At 39.9% G+C, this 22,543-nt stretch overlaps 1 protein-coding gene across 22 annotated transcripts in view; it reads right to left on the bottom strand.

Moving 5' to 3' along the window:
- Nucleotides 1-19,604, bottom strand: part of kif1aa (kinesin family member 1Aa) — a 90,192-nt gene extending 70,588 nt beyond the window's left edge. For 14 of the 22 annotated variants that reach the window (XM_015361203.2, XM_015361204.2, XM_015361206.2 and 11 more), the window contains exons 1-2: nt 19,316-19,604; nt 12,772-12,940 (exon numbers count right to left, since the gene is read on the bottom strand). In XM_015361203.2, the coding sequence (XP_015216689.2) occupies nt 12,772-12,877 (106 nt within the window). In that variant the 5' untranslated portion in view covers nt 12,878-12,940; nt 19,316-19,604. The remainder of the gene's footprint in view (nt 1-12,771; nt 12,941-19,315) is intronic. The other 8 variants (XM_015361213.2, XM_069197794.1, XM_069197798.1 and 5 more) reach the window with 1 other exon arrangement.
- Between the last annotated feature and the right edge of the window lie 2,939 nt (nt 19,605-22,543).

Below are 22,543 nucleotides of genomic sequence, written 5' to 3'. Positions count from 1 at the left end.
ATGTAGATACACAGGTGATGGATGTTCTTCTTGGTCCAAATACTGTCGCCCCGGTTAACCGTGTGTGCTGTATGAGCACGCTGGATATACAGTAACACATCCATTGGTTTCCAATTACTAATCAATCTAAGCGAAGTCGCACTGAGGTCAAAACTGAATAGCAAGCATGTCATGGCATCCACAGCGCGTTCACGACTCCGATAGCATGTCACGATAGGAGTGCGCGCATCACGATCACATCGCGATACCCATTTGCGTCTGGCGACACTGTCGCAACGTTAAGTCCATATATCGCGATATGACATAACCCGACAAAATGAGCCGCCCCTATGTCGCGACATGAAAGGCCCTATATCGCGATATGATCGAGCTGCCACATGCCATATCGCGACATGAAGCCCATATATCGCGATATGACATACACCGGCAAAAAGGCACCACCCCCATATCGCGACATGAAAGCCCCTATATCGCGATATGACACACCCCAACAAAATGCCCCGCCCTTATGTCGCGACATGAAAGGACCTATATCGCGATATGATCAAACTGCCACATGCCATATCACGACATGAAGCCCGTATCATGATATGACATACACCGGCAAAAAGGCACCACCCCCATGTCATGACGTGAAAGGCCCTATATCGCGATATGACATACCCTGACGAAATGCCCCACTCCTATGTCGTGAAAGGACATACCCTGACAGGATGCGCTGACCCCATATATCACGACACGTCCTATCTGGGTATATCGTGTCCTGATATGAGACCCTTGTATCGACAGCGGTGCAAATGTGGCATTGAAGCGAGGCTCCAGTCTGATATACACTGCCGCGATATAGATGCGATGTCCCTATCATGACATGCTGCGAAGGACTTGTTGCGATGGTATCCCACAGTTAAGCGTTTGGCAACAGCGTGTCACGGTAGAGAAAGGAAAGGAATACTTGCCTTAGAAAATAAAAACCATAGATCTTACAATCACGTATCACGTATGCTTTTACATACATTACAACCACAGGTTTATGTCATAGATGGTTAACTTGTTGGTGTCATGTGGTAGTATTATTCACATTTAAGGAGGCTAATATGTTAATGGATATTGACTGTCTCTAAAATGTTAAGTGTACGAGCTAAACTGTAACAGAGCGCTTGAACTCTGCAGACGGCGGCACTGCGTGGTCACGTGATCACCGGAAAAACAAGGCACTACATCTCGGGAACGAAAGCAGCACAAACGTTACTTTCAACGGCACAAACCGGCACAAACGTAGCACTAACGAATGTGGTGGTTTAATCGTTAGTGCTGTCTTTAGGGGAGGCAACTACAAAGAGCTTTTCCCTTCCTTTTAAATATTCAGCGGATTTGAGCATAACATACCAGAAGAACGTGCACGCACGTATGGGTTTCAGAAGTTAGAGTAAATACATCGCCCCAAGGGTAATATCGAGTGAGGCGCCATGAGAATAAAAACTATGAAGGTATTAAAATGTTACTTTCTGAAGATCTTGTTTGACCCTTCATGGTGCTTTTAAACTTGAAACCCACGAAATTAGTATTCTATTTCAGATGCCAAAAGACACCTCATTTAGAAATTCGTGACTTCCCACAAGACTTAACACTGAATTGTTATAGTCGCATTACAGTGCTAACCAATTCTTCGTACCTTTAATTACAAGAATGGTCTGCTAATAAAAGCGTCAAATACATACTTTAAATATATTTTAGCTCTGTAAACGTCGTTCACTTAAAATACTGCAGGGCATTTAGAGGCGATCTGAATAGTTATCTATAAAATGCAAACTTGCATCTATCCATCAGTATTACCTTAATGTTATTCATGCGTTCCAAAACTTGTAATTTGTTTACAGGAGACGTTTTACAACCTCTTCCTGCTTAACTCCTACAGGTCGAGCATGTATCGAGCTGCTACAAGCAAACGCGTGCACTGCCCCTTGCTTTCCAGAAACACTTGTATTCGGGAAGCCAGGCTGTACTCCTTAACACCCAAGATGCCTGTAGCATCTCATGTGTCTTATTTGTTTCGGAACTGGTCTGGTCATCTACAGGCGGCTTTTTGAAAAACGTAGATATATGCTTTTGTTTTGCCATGTTGGCTAATAAAACAAAAACCTCGCGCTAGATAGATCTAAGAGTGTCTGACAACAACGATAGCCAATTAGGCTATGGCTACGCATGCACCGCCCCCACTATATTTACATAATTTTCTTATTGGTCACAAAAGATACAGCGAGCCAATAGCACATCACATCACAAATCAAACACGTAACATTAAAAAGCAAATCATGTAACGCAAACATGGGGGAAAAAAATAAATTACTTTGGACTGATTGGGTAGGCCTAGGTTCAATCAGGGAGGCCCACCCGTGGCTACGCCCCTGGTGAGGACTGTAGGTTTCCTGAGTTTTATACTCTATCCTAACCATTGTGTCAAAGTAATTACCTGGGTTTTTTTAAGACGTAAGTGAAAGTCCTTAGAACTGTTAAAAAACAGCAAAGAGATCTGAGATCCACTAAGTAAGTCAATATACTGTCATTAGACAAAAGTTTTCAATGGCTTAATTGATTTACTGACTGTGACTAAGGGTTTCATTATAGCAAATCATTTTTACTTTAACAGTGACCAATAATAATAGATTTACTCAGGCTTTGCATTATGTATTATGATGACATTAAATTCTACATGCTATAAGCTTTACCGATTTCTTCTTTAAGTAGTCACTACATGCAGTATGAATACCATGCCACACTTCAGCTGATGACCTGCTGTGCTTTAAACAATAAAATCCAAATAAAGATCACACTATAGATGTTCTCTAAGGAAACCTTATCCCACCAATCGTAATGCATACAGTTATGTTAAATGTTACAGTACTAAAGTTTGATATCCATGGAATGTTTTATCTAAAAACACAATTCATTCTGATTTTGTAAAAGCAAGGCATTGAATAATAAATAAATGTTCTTAATTTCAATACATTTTATTATTATTATGCATGATATACAGTATGTACAAATGGCTTTGTGGAGTACAACTTAACAGTTCACCAATTGAACAACAAAAAAACAGGCACTTTATCAATAGTATTTGCATCAATATTCATAGATCCTTGTAACTTGTTTTAGAAAAAAAAATGTTTGTTAACAAGGGCAAGGTAATGGATAAAGGAATCCAGAACTGAATACAGCACAATTAAATTGACCTGCTTAATAATGCAAGATAATTCAAAACAGAGCATGACCAAATTCTGTGAAGGGTGATTTTTAAAGCACAGTTTTTCTGAAGGTTGAAGATCTCTTTTCTAGTCTTGTCTGGGCCAATATGAATGGCTGGAAAGTCTCTCATTGTCCCTAACCTTTCATGATAATAAGAACAAGTAATTAAGCCTTGCTATGGCTCTTTGCCCTCAATTAAATCCAGCTGATGGAACAAAAAGGTTACTTTACTGAAGAAGCTTAAAAATAGAACGCATATAGCCTGAAGAAAACAGTGAGCAGGGAGACACTAAGGAACAGGAGACCATACCGCCATGTCAACCAGTCTACCCAACGAAGACGACCCCTGTTGCTATGCAACTGGGCCCCAGGGTCTAATCTCACTGTGGAAAAGGAGTAAAGAAAAGGTTCATCTGGCAGCAGTCAGGGGTCACACACCTGTTTCTCAAAGACAACCAACACTTCCATTTCAGAGGGAGCAACGGATTGTTAATTTTTTATTGCTTGGTTTCAGTTTTCCCACACTTCAAGTTCAGTTTCCCTCCTAACCTCTGCGTCAGCCTCACCTAAGTGCACTGCTCCAGACTGGCGTGTTGACATAAACAACTCTGATTTGGGAACATCAGTAGTGTCCAGCCTTTACGTCACACTGCTGGCTACGTTGTAGCCCAGCTGTTTTCTTTGTAAAGACCTATGAGTTGCCTGATAAGGTCTCTGTGTAAAAATAGATGAAATTATTAAGTAGGCCAATACAAGTCATGGGCAGTAACTTCTAGGGCACAATAAAAATGTCTAAATACAAAAAACATAGAAATAAATTTATTTTAGCACATATAACTTCTGTGTTTGCAATAATACTTAATATACAAACTATGGTGACTTTACAGATATTTTAAAATACTTCTGTGTGTTTATGAATATTAGGCTCAAATTGTCACACCCCCTGCAGCCAGAGGGCGCTCCTACTCTGTCCTGTCCCTAATTTCCTGTGCTTTACTGTCCTTCCGGTGTCTCTCTCTCTGGGGCTATATATTTCCGGGTCACTCATTCCCCTTCGCTCAGCATTGACGTTCGGATGTCCTGAGACCCGCCTAGCACCAGGTCGCCGCTCCGTCTGTGGCTTAAGGCCGTAGGTTTCTATACGGCAATTCCTGAACTCCTGCACCGCTGAGCCCGGGCTCACTCCTCGTTCCGCTGCTACGCATAGGGTCTTTTTCCGCTTCCTACCATTCCACGGTTCGTCCCTTCTGACATCTGTGACACAAATGTTCAGATATTAACAATGCTTTACACTGTAAAAAAGGAATAGAGAAACATTTGTGGACACAGGCTCCTTGAGAGGAGCTTCAGGAAGCAGTTTGAAATGTTTCTCTGATCCTTTCCAATGATCAAGAGAGCCCTAAATGGCCTTGCCCATTGGAGCCCTTGGTTTTCTTAATCGATTTTCTTTACCATACAACAAAATTCACTTGCTGATCAGCATCTCTGGAGGATCAGCGCAAGGCATCACCATTGTTTCCCAAACAACCACTGCAATCTGTGCAGATGCGTCTAAATTTAAAGTGAAATCTCTTCAGTCCGTGCCTGATTTCCATAATCAACAGGCATGACTTTGAAGCTTCCTCGGAATAATTAATCAGGTCTCCCGTGTAGAGTTCTCTCGCTGTCTTTATCTGTCTTGATTCGATTCAACTGTAAATCACTGTAGCCTCCATAAGAAGTAGATTACCGAGCACAGCTGGGCCGGGAATAGTACATTAAATGCATCCAGCTAAACAGCAGGGGCAGTTTTTAATTACCTGCATATGTGGCTGTTTTTGCATCACTCGTTCACTCTGTCCTACAGTATGTGCTGTACAAAGAACTGACGGCAAGTGTTTTGCATAGCAGAGATGATGGAATAGCACCATCTCCTTTCCAGGAAGGCAATAGTCATCGGGACTTTAATCTCACAATGAATCCAGGCAAACAAAACCTTTATAAAATCTTTATAAAACACTGAGTTTAATACACTAGAAACACACCTTAGATCTAATATCCCCAAGTGAAAACAACTACAAGAGTTGTAGATACACTGAGTTTGCCTCTTACTGGCAGGCAGGCGATAATGAGGCAAATGCTCACTGTTCTCACAGAGGTACAGGTGCCTCTTGTATTCATCCCCCATTGGGGGTTTTGCGTCTGCCTCATGGAAGTTGCCTGCACATCTCACTCTGACGGGAGTCTGAATTTGCCCATAGATCTGACTGAAAGGGGTTCGTGTACAAGCTGTCAGGCTCTTACAGATGACTTGCTCCAGTCAATCGTGCAGAGGGACAGAGATTCAGGAAGCGTCAGCAGTTTTCGATGCAACGTTGAAACCCTTTTCACAAAGGGCCACTGGAACTCGGCCAAAAACAAAAGTGACTGAGATCTTTAGGAGAGAGCAGACTCAACTGTACAATAAAATACAAGCAAGGGCATCCATTATCTAGGTTTCATTATTACTCTAAAAGTAATATGATGCTTGCATTTTTAATTGTGCATTCAAAAAGCCCATTCACTTTTAGTTTCTAGGTAATGCTCAATAATGCTTCCATGTGTACAGTATTATTACGTTAAGTACTAAAATCAATGGTGAACAAATATATCACACAAGCTGCCTTTTGCATTCTTTGCAAGCAAAATAATTGGTCTAGATAGCACTAAAGCAAATAGTGATTGATCACAGACATAAAATGCTGTAATTCCAGGAAGATGTGGTAGAAAACCATTGTGTTTCAACAGCAAAAATGAAACATAATAAGAGCTACACAGTGTATTCTGTGTGAAGTCAGAAAACCTCAACTTCAGGACTATTGAATGGCTGCCTAAGTGTGTTTTGATCTAGAGCTTTGAGTTTTCTTGAAATGCTTTTTGGAGAAGAAGATGAAGAAAAAATGTAGCCCAGGTTTTCAATATTTTTGTTCCAGTGAACACTGTATATGGCACATTATATGAGTTTTTTGCAGCCGTGTGATTCACACAGTAACAACCAATGCTATATAAATTAAATAAAGTTTTTTGTTAGGATGGTGTTATTAACCACAATTTCAAGTGACAATCTGCAGATGTGGAGCTTCTTTAACAAGAAATTAATGACATTGTCTTTACCACCTATGCTCTTGAAAGATCCCATGGATCGTTATTTACAAATACCATTCCCGCTAGCTGTTCAAAGCTGCATATTTTACTGCCACTTCTTTTTTCCGAGAAACAAAAATCCTTAAGAGGAAAATGAGTCATCTGATCTCTCAGCTCTCCATTAGCTCACTGAACAAGGCTGACTGCTGCTCTCTTACATATGAGTGAAGTGAATGACAAAGACCAGGCCTTTTGGCCAGTCCTAGCTATTCTTCACATTGTGGGAATTAGGTCATTAACCCTCTTCCACCCTATTTCACATATAAAGCAATGGATGCTATGAGGTACATACAAAGTAAAAGTTCTGCCAACTTCCAATGCAAGCAGCGTACACAATAACCCATTTACTCCCTCTGGACTGCCTCCAGGGACGGCTATCAGAAATGTCATGACATCATCCATTCCTACAAGATCTGCCTCCCACTGGACCCATCGATTCTTTATCCAAGCAAACAATTAACAAACCAGATAGCCTGCTGATTCCTACACTGTGGGGGCAGCACATGGCCAGGGCCAGACACAAATAACTCTAAACCGTAAAAAGCCTGTTCTCACTGTACTGGATACAGAAAACAGGACAAGAACTAACATGACAGGTAGCTGCTCAAATCCAGTCTCTAAAAATGCAGATGGTCTTCAAAACCGAAGCACAGCACAGGGCTCATCCCCTTGCAGTGCTTTCTTTAACAAATGCCTGAAAAAGCAACCGTGGATTACTGTGGTGAGAACAGGTACACTACTCCAGCTAGGAATTGTACAGTACATTTCAGATTATATACAAGTGGTTCTATCATCATTTGAATGTAAATTATTCACACTTAGAGACTATATAAATACAATATGACAGTAACAAAGTCTGAACTGTATTTCTTTTTCCAAAACCATATTGTCTTCCGTTATTTTACAGAGTGTGATCCAAGCAATTTTTTTAGCATTGGGTTACCAGGGCAACCGTCACCTACCAGGATACAGTATGTCATTCCTGTTTTCTGTCCCTCCTTGTGTCGCTCACTTAAAAGCACCATTTTGAAACAAACTGAGACAGTATGGTCCGTATAAAACATTTATATTTAGCAATCATTTTTTACAGTCTTTCAATACCAGACAAATACAGAAGACAAAAGGCTTGTGGAACAAACTCCGGAAATCCCGGAATCAATCAGTTATTCAGAGAATCACATATAAGCTTGAAAATAAGGGTGTTTTCTGATTATAGCGCAGATACTGCTCACACCTGCATTGCACAAGATTTCTTACAAATCCACGAAACACATCAATTCAACACGGACATTTCTGACAATACCTCCTAAATGCATAATTGAAAACTCATACACATGTGGTGGTGATGTTAACGAGTATTTTAGAATTATAGAGATACTGGAATTTGGATTCTGAATATAAGATCAAATAAACTGCTGCCACTAGAAATTCTTATTACTTGCAGATGTGGCTGCTAAAGCATTTGTTCTCTCAGCTTTGGAAATTATAAGGCCCTACTCCAGCTGAATGGATTATAGAATGGGGTGTTGTGTTGAAGGATCAAACTAGAATGATATCCTTCCATATTCACTACACAATTCACTCTATCTTGTTTCTTTTTAATTGTATTTCTATAATAGGAAAACAATCTAACATAACTTATATGAAAGAAAACTATGTACAAAATTACAAAGAAATATGTCAATATTATGTCAAACAGTAAGAACATTCCAGGTTACTGATATTTTTGGTACCTTGGCACTTTTTCCTCAATTCAGAAACATATGCCAAGTATTAAAATTACTGCAACGAAGTCTCAAAATTATGATGAGAAAAACATTGAATTCTCAGACACTTCCTGTCTCAGACATACAGGGTACTTACTTATTCTGACAGACATGCCATAGGTAAATTCATTATGATGAACATTTGGGAACAACAGAGGGTCAGCTGTGAAAGTCACAGTCTATTAATGTTTTATCACATAAATGTTAGGTGGGGCTTCAATCTGGTGAGCAGTACATCCATGGCATAACTGTCACATTTTCATATTATACAAGAGAGAACTGTCACAAAAGTAGGATGTGGGCATGCATTATCCTGCTGCAATGATGTCACAACAGGATGAGCCTGCAGGAAGGACATCAAGCGAGTTCCCTGGACCTGAGCAATGTAGCACCATGCAGCCTGATTGCCATCAATCTCTACAAGCGGAATTTTGTAGAGACAAGGCACCCCTGCCTAGAACACCAAAACAAGGCAAGCAGAAGGGTCTGTTGTACACACCAATTAATTAAATTCAGGATCAGGAAGGTCTACACAAAATCTTGATTCATCACTAAAGAGGACTTCAGTCCACTTGTGTCATTTTGACCTAAGGCGACTTACTGTACTTCAGTCTCCAGCATACTGTTGGAACAAAGGTGTTGTTCTCTTGATACATGGGGCATATTGCCACCTTTCTGTGTTCTTCTTCCTTGGTTTTAACGAGGTTTGACATTCAACAGGCCAAAGGACCACATCGCCCGTGCCCAATCAACCTTCTCACTAATGTGGTGATTAATGTTGACACAAATGTTGTAGTGGTTACTTTTTTTTTACATGCATGGAGCTTAAGGTTTCTTTTAATGCTCAGTGTGCATTTCAAGAAAATACATTTTGTTTTGACTTTTTTGAGTCTTCAACTGACTGGCTGAATAATATGTGCTGCATATGTGTAAGGGTAATAAGTGTTGTTTTTGCTGTTTTTATTTGGTCTGCACTGGGGCAAATTTCTATCGCCTTTGCTGACACAGTAATAGAGTATAGAATCTTGAAGCTTTTTTTCTTTGATGCGTGGTGTGTCATACAGCAAAAACCAGAGCCAGCATGCCTCTTCAAGGTCAGTTCAGCGGCAATTCAATGGCAGCTCATACGTCTCCTTTGCCAAGAAATTATTAGAGCCTGACTACATAATGAATTATTTTCTCAACCGTTGGAGAACCTTATATGACTGTGGGATGCACCTGATTTTTGAATTAACACTTCAGAAATGGATAGGAAATGAAGAGGTCTAACTTCTCTGTTCTGAAAGGAGAAGAAGATTCCAAAGGTGGAAAAGGCATCGGTTTCAGTGCAGCTCCGTGAACAAAAGTGGGGAGAAATTAGATCTCCTGCTGGGGGCGTGGGGAGGGGGGAGACATTGATTTCTCACCACGACCTTCCAGTAAAAGGCAGATCTAAGATGTTAACAGAAGTTAAAATTCTCTCGGCAATACTTGAAGAACCATTCAAGATCTGATGTCTTAATAAGTCTACTGCACTGCATGTGTTCTGTAGGAGATCGGAGAGCCCGCAGTTTTTATATCCTCACTTCTAACTGCCATAAAATCCCACTATCGTGATCAACTGGCCCTCTCTGCACATTAGAAAAATACATCACTGTTTAATTTACAGATGTTTAATTAGGGAAACATCATCCTGTCTTAATAATTTACCTCACCTCCCTATGATATCCCACTGTTCAAGATTTAGTGCTTTATCAGGTTGAACCTGCCAAGAGCAACTACCATCTTTGGGAACTTTCTCCCACTGCAACAATAATGTGTTAATAATTTGACTAGAAGACAATATTAAACTTTCTTTTTTAAGGAAAGTGCTTTTTACTTAGCTTTCAAAACTCTATCAAGAGTGTTTTGATTTGGTTTGGAGCTGCAGTCCACACTATTTAAAGATTCAACACTGACTCAATTTTTTCATTTCTATGGCTCCATGCAGTCTGTGGGATATTTGAGTGCACCAGCATAAAACTGTTTTTGAGCAACAAAAGATGTCGATTTTCTAAAGAAATGACATTCATTACAGCACAAGATTCATTCATCTATCCACTTTCCAACCACTTTCTCCATACAGGGTCACAGGGGAGCTGGGGCCTATCCCAGCAAGCAACATTCTCAAAGCAGGATACACCCTAGATGGGATACCACTCCATTGCAGGGAAGATACTGTACACAGACATACACACACCCACATCAGGACCAGTTTTCCCAAAAGCCAATTAAACTACCAGTATGTCTTTGGACTGTGGGAGGAAACCAGAGCACCCAGAGAAAACCTATACAAACAGATGATGAGCATACAAACTGCAATGCTAACCACTGTACCAACATGCTGCCCAATATGCATCTAAGTCATCTGAAAAAGTTGAATGCATTGTAACAATATCCCACATTCAAAAACCAAGAGGGATAAACTACCACAACAATGGTTAATCAAGGCTAAAATACTCCTCGTTAAGTTAGAGGAACAGCCAGAAGATGTTATTAAGAAGAGGAAGATGAGAATGATAATTATAAGAAGGCACAAACAGCTTTCTTAAGAAAGTGATGTCATGACCACAATCACCCAGTATCCAGCAGTTCCCACGCACAAGTTACCTTACAAAAACGTGTTTAAAAAGTCTTTGTTTTCTTGAGATGTTATGGTTAGGGTGGAGAAGACGATAAAATTAGGCCACTCAGTGAATATTTTAAAAGCCTCATCCATTATTGACTAAATGGATTTGCTTCATGTAGCAGACTGGAAATTAAATCTCTCCAGAGTCTCCTCACAGCCAGAGTCACTAAGTTCTCATTGGTTCCTTACATCCCTTCTTCACCATGAACTGAGTCACAGCCTTAACACAAGGATACTGCTGAAGGCTTTCACATTCACTAGAACATCAAATGAGGCCATCTCTGAAGGGCACCCAGATTAAAACTAAACATTGACGTACTGTAGGGTGGATGGTATACAGCATCTGAAATATGCTTGTTTTTCACTAAAATAAAGAAGAATTTAGTACTAGAACTAGTACAAGCCCTTAGCAACACAAATTTACGGAAAGGACTTTGATGACACCCTTTCATTTTGACTTTTCTAAAAGGGGGCAAGACACTCAGACAGAAAGCTGTTTAATATAAATGGAAATGAGACCTGCTGAGCTCTTAAGGTCCCTGTTTCATAAAAGAAAAAGGAGAAAAATATATAAGATGATATATAAAGATGATAGGCAATAATAATCTCTGTGTTATTTTCTTTCAAGGAGCTATAGACAAAGATGAAAGCCCTGGCGGTTCCCTAAATGGAAAAACATAAACCTTTTCTGTTGCCATCTTCTTTGAGACACATTCCTGATTGCTGCGGGAAACCAAGATTACAGAGGGCAAAAAAGTATGGTTCTACAGAACCCATATTAATAATACCTTTAAAATAAAGCAATTAACCAGAATTTATCTTCTCATTAAAAAATAATACCACAATTACCATATTTGTGCTGTCACACAGCATTCAATGAAGTACACAGGCACAGGAGAGGATTTATCAATTCCCCCATGCAGCTGCTACATTACTGATTTTATCTTTGTTGCCTAAGGCAAGCTGCAAACCCATGGGTCTGACAAAATATCCCGCCACTAATATCTTATCAGGCATTCATGAGAGGCGTTCTATACAATTGTACAAGAACATGAAGTGCTTCTTCATTACACAAAAGAGCCATGGTTGATCTAGTGTGATCTCAAAATCTAAAACATAATTTAACAGTTTACTAAAGAAACTAGACAAGAACAGATTAGCATTGGGTATGTCATCTACTGTATTCTCAATATTGTATCACAATAATTAAAGTAAGCAGGGAGTACACAAGTCTTTGAATTATAGCCTGAACCAGATTTTGCCATGAATGTATTTAAATGCCTTTCAATTGGGCATATCTGTGAAAGAATAATGTCAAGTCAGATTTTTTTATACTTCTAATATATAATTTACCCATAATTGGTTGCTAATTGATACACATTTTTTCTTATATCTGATGCTGGCTTGTTCATTCTGTTCCTTTATTCCAGAATCCATGTGAACTTCCACCAAATCAAAATCTCATCATTACGTATCACACTCTTTCAGAATGGCTGACAAATATACATGGCCAAAAATGAACAAAGCGTTAGTCATATGCTCAGATTCTAGCATGTTTATTGATCCACTCGAGTTGCACAAAACCACTGTGAAACACATCCGGTCACAACACAGAGTACGCCAATAGCTGAAAACAGCACGCCAATCAATCATTTGCAATACACAAGGCCATAGTCCTGCAGGACATCGACAGCTGTTCCTGATCCATTCCTTGATGTGAATTAAGATTACAATGGAATATTCTGATCAATGCAGCAGTAGTTCTCACAAAATTTCCAAAACAACAAAAATATCTCTTAATGGTCAAAGAAACGGGTTTAATCGGCCCAATTCATCCTTCAAGAAACGCACAGCAGTAATCTATGCAATAAAGACCAGGTGTCGTGAAACCGAGGTTACATCCCGCCTGTCTCAGCTGCTGGGAAGTGCTGCAGACGCGGGCTGGATACTCACTGGTGGTGTTCCCGCTCATCTGGATGATGCACTTGCTGTCGCGGGCCATCTCCCTGGAGTTGAAGGGGCGGACCCTCACCGCCACCTTCACCGAGGCGCCTGCCATTTGCTGGGCGCTTAGAGTAGGCCGAGGGCTGGGAAAGGGGTCCGACTGCTCCTCTGTCCGAGCCTGGGGAACAATGAAAAAACAGTGTTGTTGATCCTGAAGAAAACGTGGACCTAAAAAACAATGTACAGTAACTTGCAAACAGACAGTGCTACACATTCCACACAGTGTTTGCTATATTGCAGTTGGCACTGTGGCGCAGTGGTCAGCATTGCTGCCATGCAGCCCTGGTACCCTGGGTTCAATTCTGGACCTGGGGTGCTATCTGTGTGGAGTTTGTGTATGTTGTGCCTTCATTCATGTTGGTTTCCTCCCACAGTCCAAAGATATACCAGTAGGCTAATGGGCTTCTAGAAAAATTGTCCTCATCTGAATGTTTGTGCCTGTGTGTGTGTGTGTGTGTGTGTGCCCTGGGATGGACTGGTGTCCCATCCAGGGTGTACGCTAACTTGCATCTGTTGCGTGCCCTCCCACTCCCCCATGATCCTGAAGGAAATGTTGGAGAATGGATAGATGGATGGGGCACATTGTGCAATCAAGCACTGGCCAGTTACAAATGACGTTCTGAGGTTTTGTCCAGCACCCATTTGCAATGAATCCCCTTTTTTGTCTCTTTGAGTTTCAGAGCTGATCATACTGCAGTCTACCAGGGCTCAATATCTATTGATTCGATGCTTCAGGAGAAAAAAAATGATCTAGACCCAAAGAAGATTTAGCCTTCAGTGTTATAACAGCTGGAACAATGGCGTGAAGCTGCAATCAAGCTTGCTATCATTTAGAAGCAAACTGGACTGTGTAGCTTGCCAAGTGTTGCAGAATCAAGTTTTCCAGTAGCCCTTTGAAAATTGTAAAAACGTAGTTTACATCATAGCTCTTCCCTGTTTTTTCATGTTATTAGCCTTATGTTTTATATAATGTTTAACCATTTTTTTCTAGTTGAATGATGGTTTTGCTGGAAACGTTCCACGTCAGCTTAATGTTTCAACAAACCATAAGTTCTGAGAAGACAAATGGTTGGTAATTGTGCACTGCACAGCAAACTAGCAACACACAAATCCAGAAAATACAAAAGTATGTTAGGTGGGTGAACATCTTTTGACCTTCTATGAGTCATTTCCATCAAGATTTTCAAAAATGACAAAGTAAGAACGAGTTTCAGAATGCAATTTCTATAATCTTTTTTCAGATTCTAACTAGAACAGTATAGCTTTCAGAGCATTTACTATAAATGACACTTGCCTCTATCACCTTAATAAACTTAAAAGTAAGATAATAAAGATATTTGGTTACATAAATCATGCTTGAACAATCATTTTGCAATCTCTTTCTTATTTTTGACTTGATGTCTTTAAATTCGGATTCAAGATTCATTTTTCCTGAGAAAAACAATGAGTGTGGTAAATAGCGTCTCACACAGACAGAAAAAGATGGAGCCTCACAGAATACACACAACAGATGAAACCATAAAAACAGCAAAGAAGAGAAAAGAAAAGCTGATGTAAACTACTCCTTTACCCCACATATCTATCTGGCTCTTTATTGCACAGCCTCTTAGCCAGGGTGTGATCCGATTTCTGCAATCCACACTATCGCATTAAGCAGAGAAGGCTGTGAGCATTAGTACATGTATAATCAGGGACCAGATTAAGAGCAAGAGCCGCCATACACAAGAGGTAGAGGTGCACGAGAATCTCAATCCTGTGTACCAATTTTGTAATGTTGCTGGCAGAAGAAAGGAAAACGTTAAAACGACCATCCTCCTAACAAAATAAAGAGGTGGGGGACCTGTCATGTCTGGGATGGAATCACAGCAGTGTGATGAGTCAGTGAATGGTACCTTGCTCATGAGCTGCAAAGAAGAGTATCATGTGACTACACCGTGAAAAGTAACTGAAGTTTACAAAAGTGAGACTTAAAAACATTCACAAAGAGGGCGAGTGTGATATTGCTCTTTAGGACGATGCTACACGAACACTTTCAGAGTACCTCTCAGGTACAAAGAGAAAATGAACGAATTGCACTTATCTTATTATGCAGTTATATTGTAAGAACAGTATATTTTGCTTTTATTTAGTATTGGAAAGCAGTCATGGGTGTCCAATCCTGGAACCAGACGGTTGTGTGTCTGCAAGCTTTGGTTCTGACTTGGCATTTAACAAGCTGGTTACTGGCTTGACTGGACAGCTTTCAGTTTCTCCCTACTCTTCAGGTGTTGCTGCTTTAATGAGACTTGGAAAGCCTAAACACACACACACCTGTGCTCCTGGACCAGCACTGGGTACTGCTGGACTATTATTTCTGTAAAAACCCTGGGGACACTACAACAGCGATCTCCAGTCCTTGTACTGGAGCCCAATGTCTTTACAGGTGTTCAGGCCAGGTGGGTTTATAATGACCTGAAACAGCTTGTTATTGGCTAAACTGGACCAGGTTTAGTTTTCCTAGCTCTTTGGGTTCTGCTACTTTAAAGAAAACCTGCAGATGCACCAGCCCTCAAGGACCAGGGCACCTCTGCTGTCCCCCTATGTCCGGTTCACCTATTCTGTCTTATGCAAGTTGGATTTTAAATATTGTGTAAGGATCTGTAAAGCAAAACTAAGCAAATAAATGTTTAAAGGAAACAGTAGCTCCCACAAAAGTAGATTGATTTTCTAGCTTCTAAAGCTTCAAACTGAGAAAGTTTCAAAAGAAACATCACCTACTGTATGACTGCACAAAGTTAATACCAGGAAACAGAAAAAATCTTTTTTTTTAATTTCACTGAACAGATATGACATAGGTCAATTCATTATACTGAACAATAATTCTTATCAACAGGACTGATCAACAGAGGGTCTACTGTGCAAGTTATGTACTAAGATAAGATCACTTTATTAGCCATATACAATTTCTTGCATTAAAAAATTGTTTTTTTGCATACCCCAGCTTGCTCTCCATGAGATACATAGACAGGGAAAGACGCTTGGGGTGAGAGCGCAGGGTCAGCCATTTATACAGCACCCCTGAAGCAGTTCTTGTTAAGGGCCTTGCTCAGGGGCCCACCACAAAGTAGGATTCCTCTGCCGGCCACAGGATTTGAACCAGCAACCTTCCAGCCACAAGCACAGATCCTTAGCCACAGAGCCCCCACTCATGCTACTAGTAGCATCTGTCGCTACAACAGTACACACGCTTTGCACCAGATTGCAGAAACTGTTTTGTAGGATTCCAACCCATTCCTCTCATACAGCCAGGACAAGCATGGAGCTGGTCCCCTTGATGCCAACTCGTCATCCCAGCTCAATCCACAAATATTCAGTGGGGCACAAGGGGGTATCCATGGTACAACTATCACGTTCCAATCGCTGAACAATGCCGTTGATCCATGAGCAGTGTGGTGTCCAGCTGGAGTTATGTCAGCATGAGTGATGCGTCATACCAGTATGCCAACTCCACCAATCACTACAGGCAGAGTTCTGTAGTGACTTGACACCCCTGCTCAGATCATAACATGTGGACCTCACATATACACACAATAAAGAGCATATTGTTTCACCCATCTGCACAACACTGGCTGAAGCATGTCAAGGTGGGCTACTCAAACCCTGATTCATTACTAAAGAGGGCTTAGTTTTGATTCTGGGAAATCCAGCTCAGAGGACTTAATCCATCCTTCAGTGTATGGATGGGTCGAATGAGCAGAGCAAATTGGCTTCTCTCTGTCACTTTCTTTACAGATTTTCACTACACAAGGCTTGACATTCACGTAGAGCGTTAAGTCACCTTGTCACCTGTGCCCAATCAGCTCTCTCTAGTGCAGTGATTCACGCTTACACAACATGCAAAGTCATTCAAGTGCATCATGGTCAGCCATGGGTGCTTATTTAATCAATAAATATGTCTACTTGTCTACCTTATTTTTCTAAAAACATAAATGTAATAGTGGAGTGAACTCTTTCTCTTAATACTCAATACATTTAAAGCTATGATGATACTGAGACAATTTTTCCTTCCTAGTCTAAATACAGTTCTTTCCCAGGACCTGACAGATATAACGCAAAGCAATGTAATTTATTAAAGTTAATGCTTAGTGCTGGCCTATCTTAGATGAATTTATTCGCCCCTTAGTGGTATGTACCCCAACCATTATGGACAAGCTGAGTTTTTTGGGCACTATCATCCCCTCTTAATGCTGATACTTGCTTTCTCCCTCCCATTGGACAAAAGGTTATCTGCAATGCCAGCTTGGCAATGACTACCCAGTGCAGTACAGAGACTTTCAAAATGGCAGCCTGAATGAAATTCAGAATTACTCAAAATGCCACCAAATAATTTCCCTTTTAGCTTCTCATGGTCAGTATCTTAATGTCTTTTTGAGTAGAAACCTCGCATACATACGTGGCATTTAAAATCCCCCCAGGAGACTTTAAATGGAAAACAAAGGCTTTGTTCTGGCTGTAAATGCTGTGATCATCAACAGTATCTTTCTGGTGCAGACTAGACCGGAAACATACCGCTTTTACCGTACTTTGAGGAAATCACATCTCCAGATTTTGTTTGTTTGATGTTATCTACTGTAAAAAAAAACTGCATTAGTGATATTTTCTTTTTTTTAAGCCACTATGATTCTTTTGTGAAGATTATTACTTCAGAGCTTGTCTTTCTATTAACATGTACATTCGTATTAGATTTTATTACTTTTCTAAACAGTTCTATTTCTTATTTGAAAACATATAGTATGGTCATGTTCTTTGTTGTATTTTGCGCATGGTAATTGCATTATGAATGCAATTAGGTTTTTTGTCACTTCAGTAATTTTACGTGAATTACACGAAACTGCGTTGTTACCCACTATAAACAATTATACGAAAAAAAGGCTCACACGCGACGGATAAAATTAAGTAGGTCAGAGACTTGACATTACTTTCTAAAATAACCTTCACAGCCCTGTCCCAAATGAGTATCTATCGTTTTACTTGATTTTTTCGGGTTTTAAATCTAGAATTTAATGAAAGAACTCTCCCCTTCAACGTTTCAACGTTTTCGCTTTCTCGCTCGCTACTCCCTGTTTCTATAGACGGACTGCCCTGGCTGTCTGGCGAAATGGGTGCGTCTTCCTGCAGGAAGCGAAGAATAGAGGGTTTTATTTGGAGAAACACCTGCTCTCTAATATTAACGATAGCGGCACGACAGAAAACTGTTTTTAACTCGAGTTATTGTTAACAGTATTAATTATAATTATATAACTGTGCTGCTGTAGAATAAGAATCATCGAACAGAATGTTGGGTACAATTGGAACGTTCGACAAATTATATCAGAAAAATATTTTTTTCTTACTTTTGTCAAAATAACTCCTATAGGTGTTCAGTTCTTAATACAGACTTAATAGTTGCAAGTATAAAAATACAATTCTGAAAGCGCCGTCACAGTATTCACGGATGTGTATGTTACAATAAATAATGTATTGATGGAAATGCGCTCGAATTGTCGAGAGCCTTGCATAAGGACCAGATCTCATGACTTGACTCTGTTTCAGAATTAGGTTTGACTCAGCATTTTTAAACCCCGAATGACTAATGTAATTTAAATTTAAAACGTATATCTAATGCTTACCGGAGAAACCCATCACAAATGTGTTTTTAAGCGTACAGAGAACACTGCAAGTCTCAGTGATAAGTACAATAAACGGGGATACAATTACTTACGTATCTATATTTTAAGCCAGTGATTAGATAACCAGCTGGTAGCTGCACTTGTTTACCTTAAGGGCATCGCAACGCCCCTACTTCAGACTGTTTATGAACGCAAGGGCTGTCACCACCATTTTGAACTAGGGCAGAATCCGTTTTAGCCAGCGGGATGTGGTGGGAAAAAAAATGCCGGTGTGATACCAGTATTTGCACTCCAGTGTTTAAACTGAGTAACACAGTGATGGATCATTAAAATCGGGGGTGCCATCTTAGTTTTTTTTTTTACAACGGATTAAAATCGAATCAGATCTATCAGTTAATATTTGTGAATGTATGCATAAATACATACACTGATGTGACAAATTGTAATATTTCCGTCCAAATTAAATGTGCTCCTCTATCACATAGGTAGCAAGGCAGGTGGATCATTGTTTCCTCCTGCACTGAATCTGCTGTCTCCTGTTTTCTGCTACTTGCTGGTGTGTTTCTCCATGACAGTGCATTTCTCCACCATCAGCCCTTCTCTGGATTAAAACCTGGGAAAAGAAGGGTTTTCTAGAGCAAATATATGTCGCAGTGCCCCTTAAAATCCCTGTTTGCCAATCTCCAGACATGATCTGGGAATGCTGACAGTCCTCAACGGACACACCAGCTCAGACACGCACCCCAGAATAATAACTAATAACCCTAGACCATCCACAGAATATTTTCAGAAAAAAAGGAAAAACTAAATAACCTCTGCCGCACAATGACACATCAAAATCTTACCTTTTGTATGTTTACAGGTCAGTGAGGCGTCTGTTTTTTGGGCTGCTGGGTGGCTCCTTGTTGCTTCCAGTCCAGCTTCTCCACAGCCCTGTTTCAGCTCTTCCACTGTCCCTGACTCCCCACAACCAAGCAGGCAGCCACCAGGCAACACTACACCCTGGGTGGGTATAGCCAGATGCGTTCTGTGGCCTGGTACAGAATGGATCGTTGGGGGTTGGGGGGGGGTGGGATCTGGGTGTTGTGTGCTCCACAATCCAAAGGCAAAATGGCTCTGTTGATTGACTAGGGCAGGGATGCTGAGTTGCACTGAGCCAGTGACATCATCACTGAGAGAGGCAGCAGCATCAATGCAGCAGAGAGAGGGGAGGGGAGAGAGAACAGTGAGGGAGAGACATCCCATGGGAGATTTGTACACACACACATACAAAAAACAATTCTAGATTGTGGCCCAGGCTTGCTAGGAGGATCATACACCACACTGACCAAAATAAATATATATTTTACAAACATGGCAACAGAAACCCATCATTCATGTTGGTGAATTGGGCTTTTGTTATGTATTTGTAATCCCCAATAATAAACAATGCAGGCCATTGTTCCATGCATTCAGTCAAGTTGTAATGTCCAGTCAGGCTATGAAAATGGTTAAATGTGCTTCCTCAAATGAATAATAAAACGTCCTTTATGATAATACTAAAATATGAACCATGGGGATTAAAAAGAAAACAGTTAGAATGATACCATTGAAACTTTACAAAGTACCCGCATGTATATATATATATTATCTGCAGCCTCTTCTGGTACATGGTAGCTATTTGGTTCTCAGTTAATTCACCCCTGACAAATTGTGACTTTTAAATAAAAGTGAGGCCAAGAGCTGTCACCTGATAAGATATGTCTTTATCTCTTAATACTTCAGAGAGCTTGGATCTACTAAGGAGAGATTATTTGCACACACTTAGCATATAGAACTAAGAGTTATGGGTTGTCTGTGGAGATATATATTCTCAAAAAGATGATACTACATTTTGCACTTACTTCTGGTCAGATGTTGTTAATCCATGTGTGTGTGTTAAGGGCGCACTGTGATGTGTGATTGCAGGTTGCATGTGCCTTGGTAAATGTGTTCCTCTGTGTAGTGGACAATTCATATTGCTACTCCTGTCTTCCCCTTGAACTATCTTCTTCCACTTGGAGACATTGTTAAGAGCACAAAACCTTTTCACACACTCCAGCCTTCAGCGTACATGGGTGTTTATTACATACGTGAAATTTGTTGGTACTTCAACTTTGGAGTACAGATCTACAGATATTTTCCAGGATGTTTACATTGCAGCAGTTTAAGTTTTCCCATTCTCGGTTCATTTTACTGTAAGAAGACCTGTTAGTTCAATAAAGTTGTATACTTCCATGCCATCTGTTTCCAAAATACCTTTTATCATAATATCATAATCACAATAGTAATATTATGAGGACCAGCTGTTGGCATAACTGATTATTCAAATGAAATCATAGCTATTTTCTAAATACAACATTAAAAGTAAATGCACATACTGTACTTCCTTTGATTGTGATTTTAAAACAACAAGAATCTAAACATTATACTAAAGCATTTCAGTGTGATTGAAAGTTTAAGGGCAATGAATCCTCATTCTTAAAGTAAGACAAAAGCTCACTGAACTCACAAATGAAAGCATATTCATATAAACTATGAATAAAATAAGAAGAATATACCATCTCTTAGAAGCACAGGTGGATGCTGCACATTGGTGGTGGTGGAGGGGAGTCCCCATTACCTGTAAAGTGCTTTATGTGGAGTATCCAGAAAAGCACTATATAAGTGTAAGCAATTATTATTATTGATTATAGGCATAGAGTTTTGAGTAAGGAGCACAGTAAGATTAATTTTTATCCTGACATTCGATATATAACATACACATCATAGCTACAATAGGTATGGGTATCATACAGAGAGAGAAACCATTAACTGCAGTGACAAAAATAATGCGAAACGTGAAACTTATTTTAGGTAGGAAAGAGAAAGCTGTCTGATGTTCGTGAATCCAGAATAGAGGTATACCAGAATACCAAGGTATGTTAAGTCTTGACGTGGAAACTGATTTATATTCAGATCTGAGAATCATTCCAATATGACAGCTGACACATAAAGATTGTGGCACCACGGGCTTGGGAGATCCTGCAGTACCACACTTGCTCCTTGCTAGAACCTTTCCCAAACATATATGTTTAACTCAAGCTATTTTTGTTCGCCTTTTTTTCAAGTTCCATAATAAAGTGTCCTATCAAATCTATTTGTATGAGGAATGTCTTATTCTCATATAAATACATCATCCATTCTGCTCTGGATTTAACTTCTGTTTTGTTGAATGTCTAATATATATATATACAGTAGTATTTAGATTAGCAGTGGAAACCTGATTAAAATTAAGTATTTAATTAAAATGAGAGTTTAAGTTTGTTTTTAAAACGGAAGTTGTTGCTATGTTACAGTAGATTTATAGGTAGCCATTTAACAATAGAAGTTGGATGTTATGTTGCTATTGAAATGTAGCATATTAGTCTATATAGCACTAAAAATAAAATAAGTTCACAAACAGGCACACTGAAAGTGTACACTATAGAATACGTATATTGCCCCACCTTTCTAAAAAGGGTAAATGGAAAAAAACAATTATGCATAGGTCTACCCCTTTAAAGGAGGCTGGCAGATCAGTCACACTGAATGGTTAAATCATGACGTGCAAGCAAGCCTGCGTCTGCAGTGTGGGAATGAGGTGGATCCATTGTTGTGGAGGTCCACTCACAATACAGGGGAGTGAAGGGTAGCCGAGTCTCCAGCAGATCTGGAAGGTGCCACAACATGGCAGGGGTATGGTTACGTTTCAGCCTGATGAAACACAATGTAATTTTACTGCTTGTGGACCTTACTCTCTACGCAGTCCTGTGTCTCACTACCTCCTCTCAGAGACAATTAATATCTTTAGATGATTCAAGCAAGGGAAACATATCAGTGCTAACATCCAGGCTCGGGTATGCATCTGCAGTAATATTGGATGCAGAAGTATCTGATAGCTGCTCTGTCCTTTGTTTCTAAATTGAGCTGCAAGAGGTATATTGGGTGCTATAGATCAACAGTCTGTAAAGAAGAATATCACACATCAGTGGAAATTTTGTAATAGCGTTGAGTCTGTTATATTAAATAAAAAT

Source organism: Lepisosteus oculatus, chromosome 13, assembly GCF_040954835.1.
Source record: "Lepisosteus oculatus isolate fLepOcu1 chromosome 13, fLepOcu1.hap2, whole genome shotgun sequence".
Taxonomy (NCBI): Eukaryota; Metazoa; Chordata; class Actinopteri; order Semionotiformes; family Lepisosteidae; genus Lepisosteus; species Lepisosteus oculatus.
The sequence above is the reverse complement of the archived record's forward strand: the minus strand, read 5'-3'. Positions and strand labels throughout refer to the sequence as shown.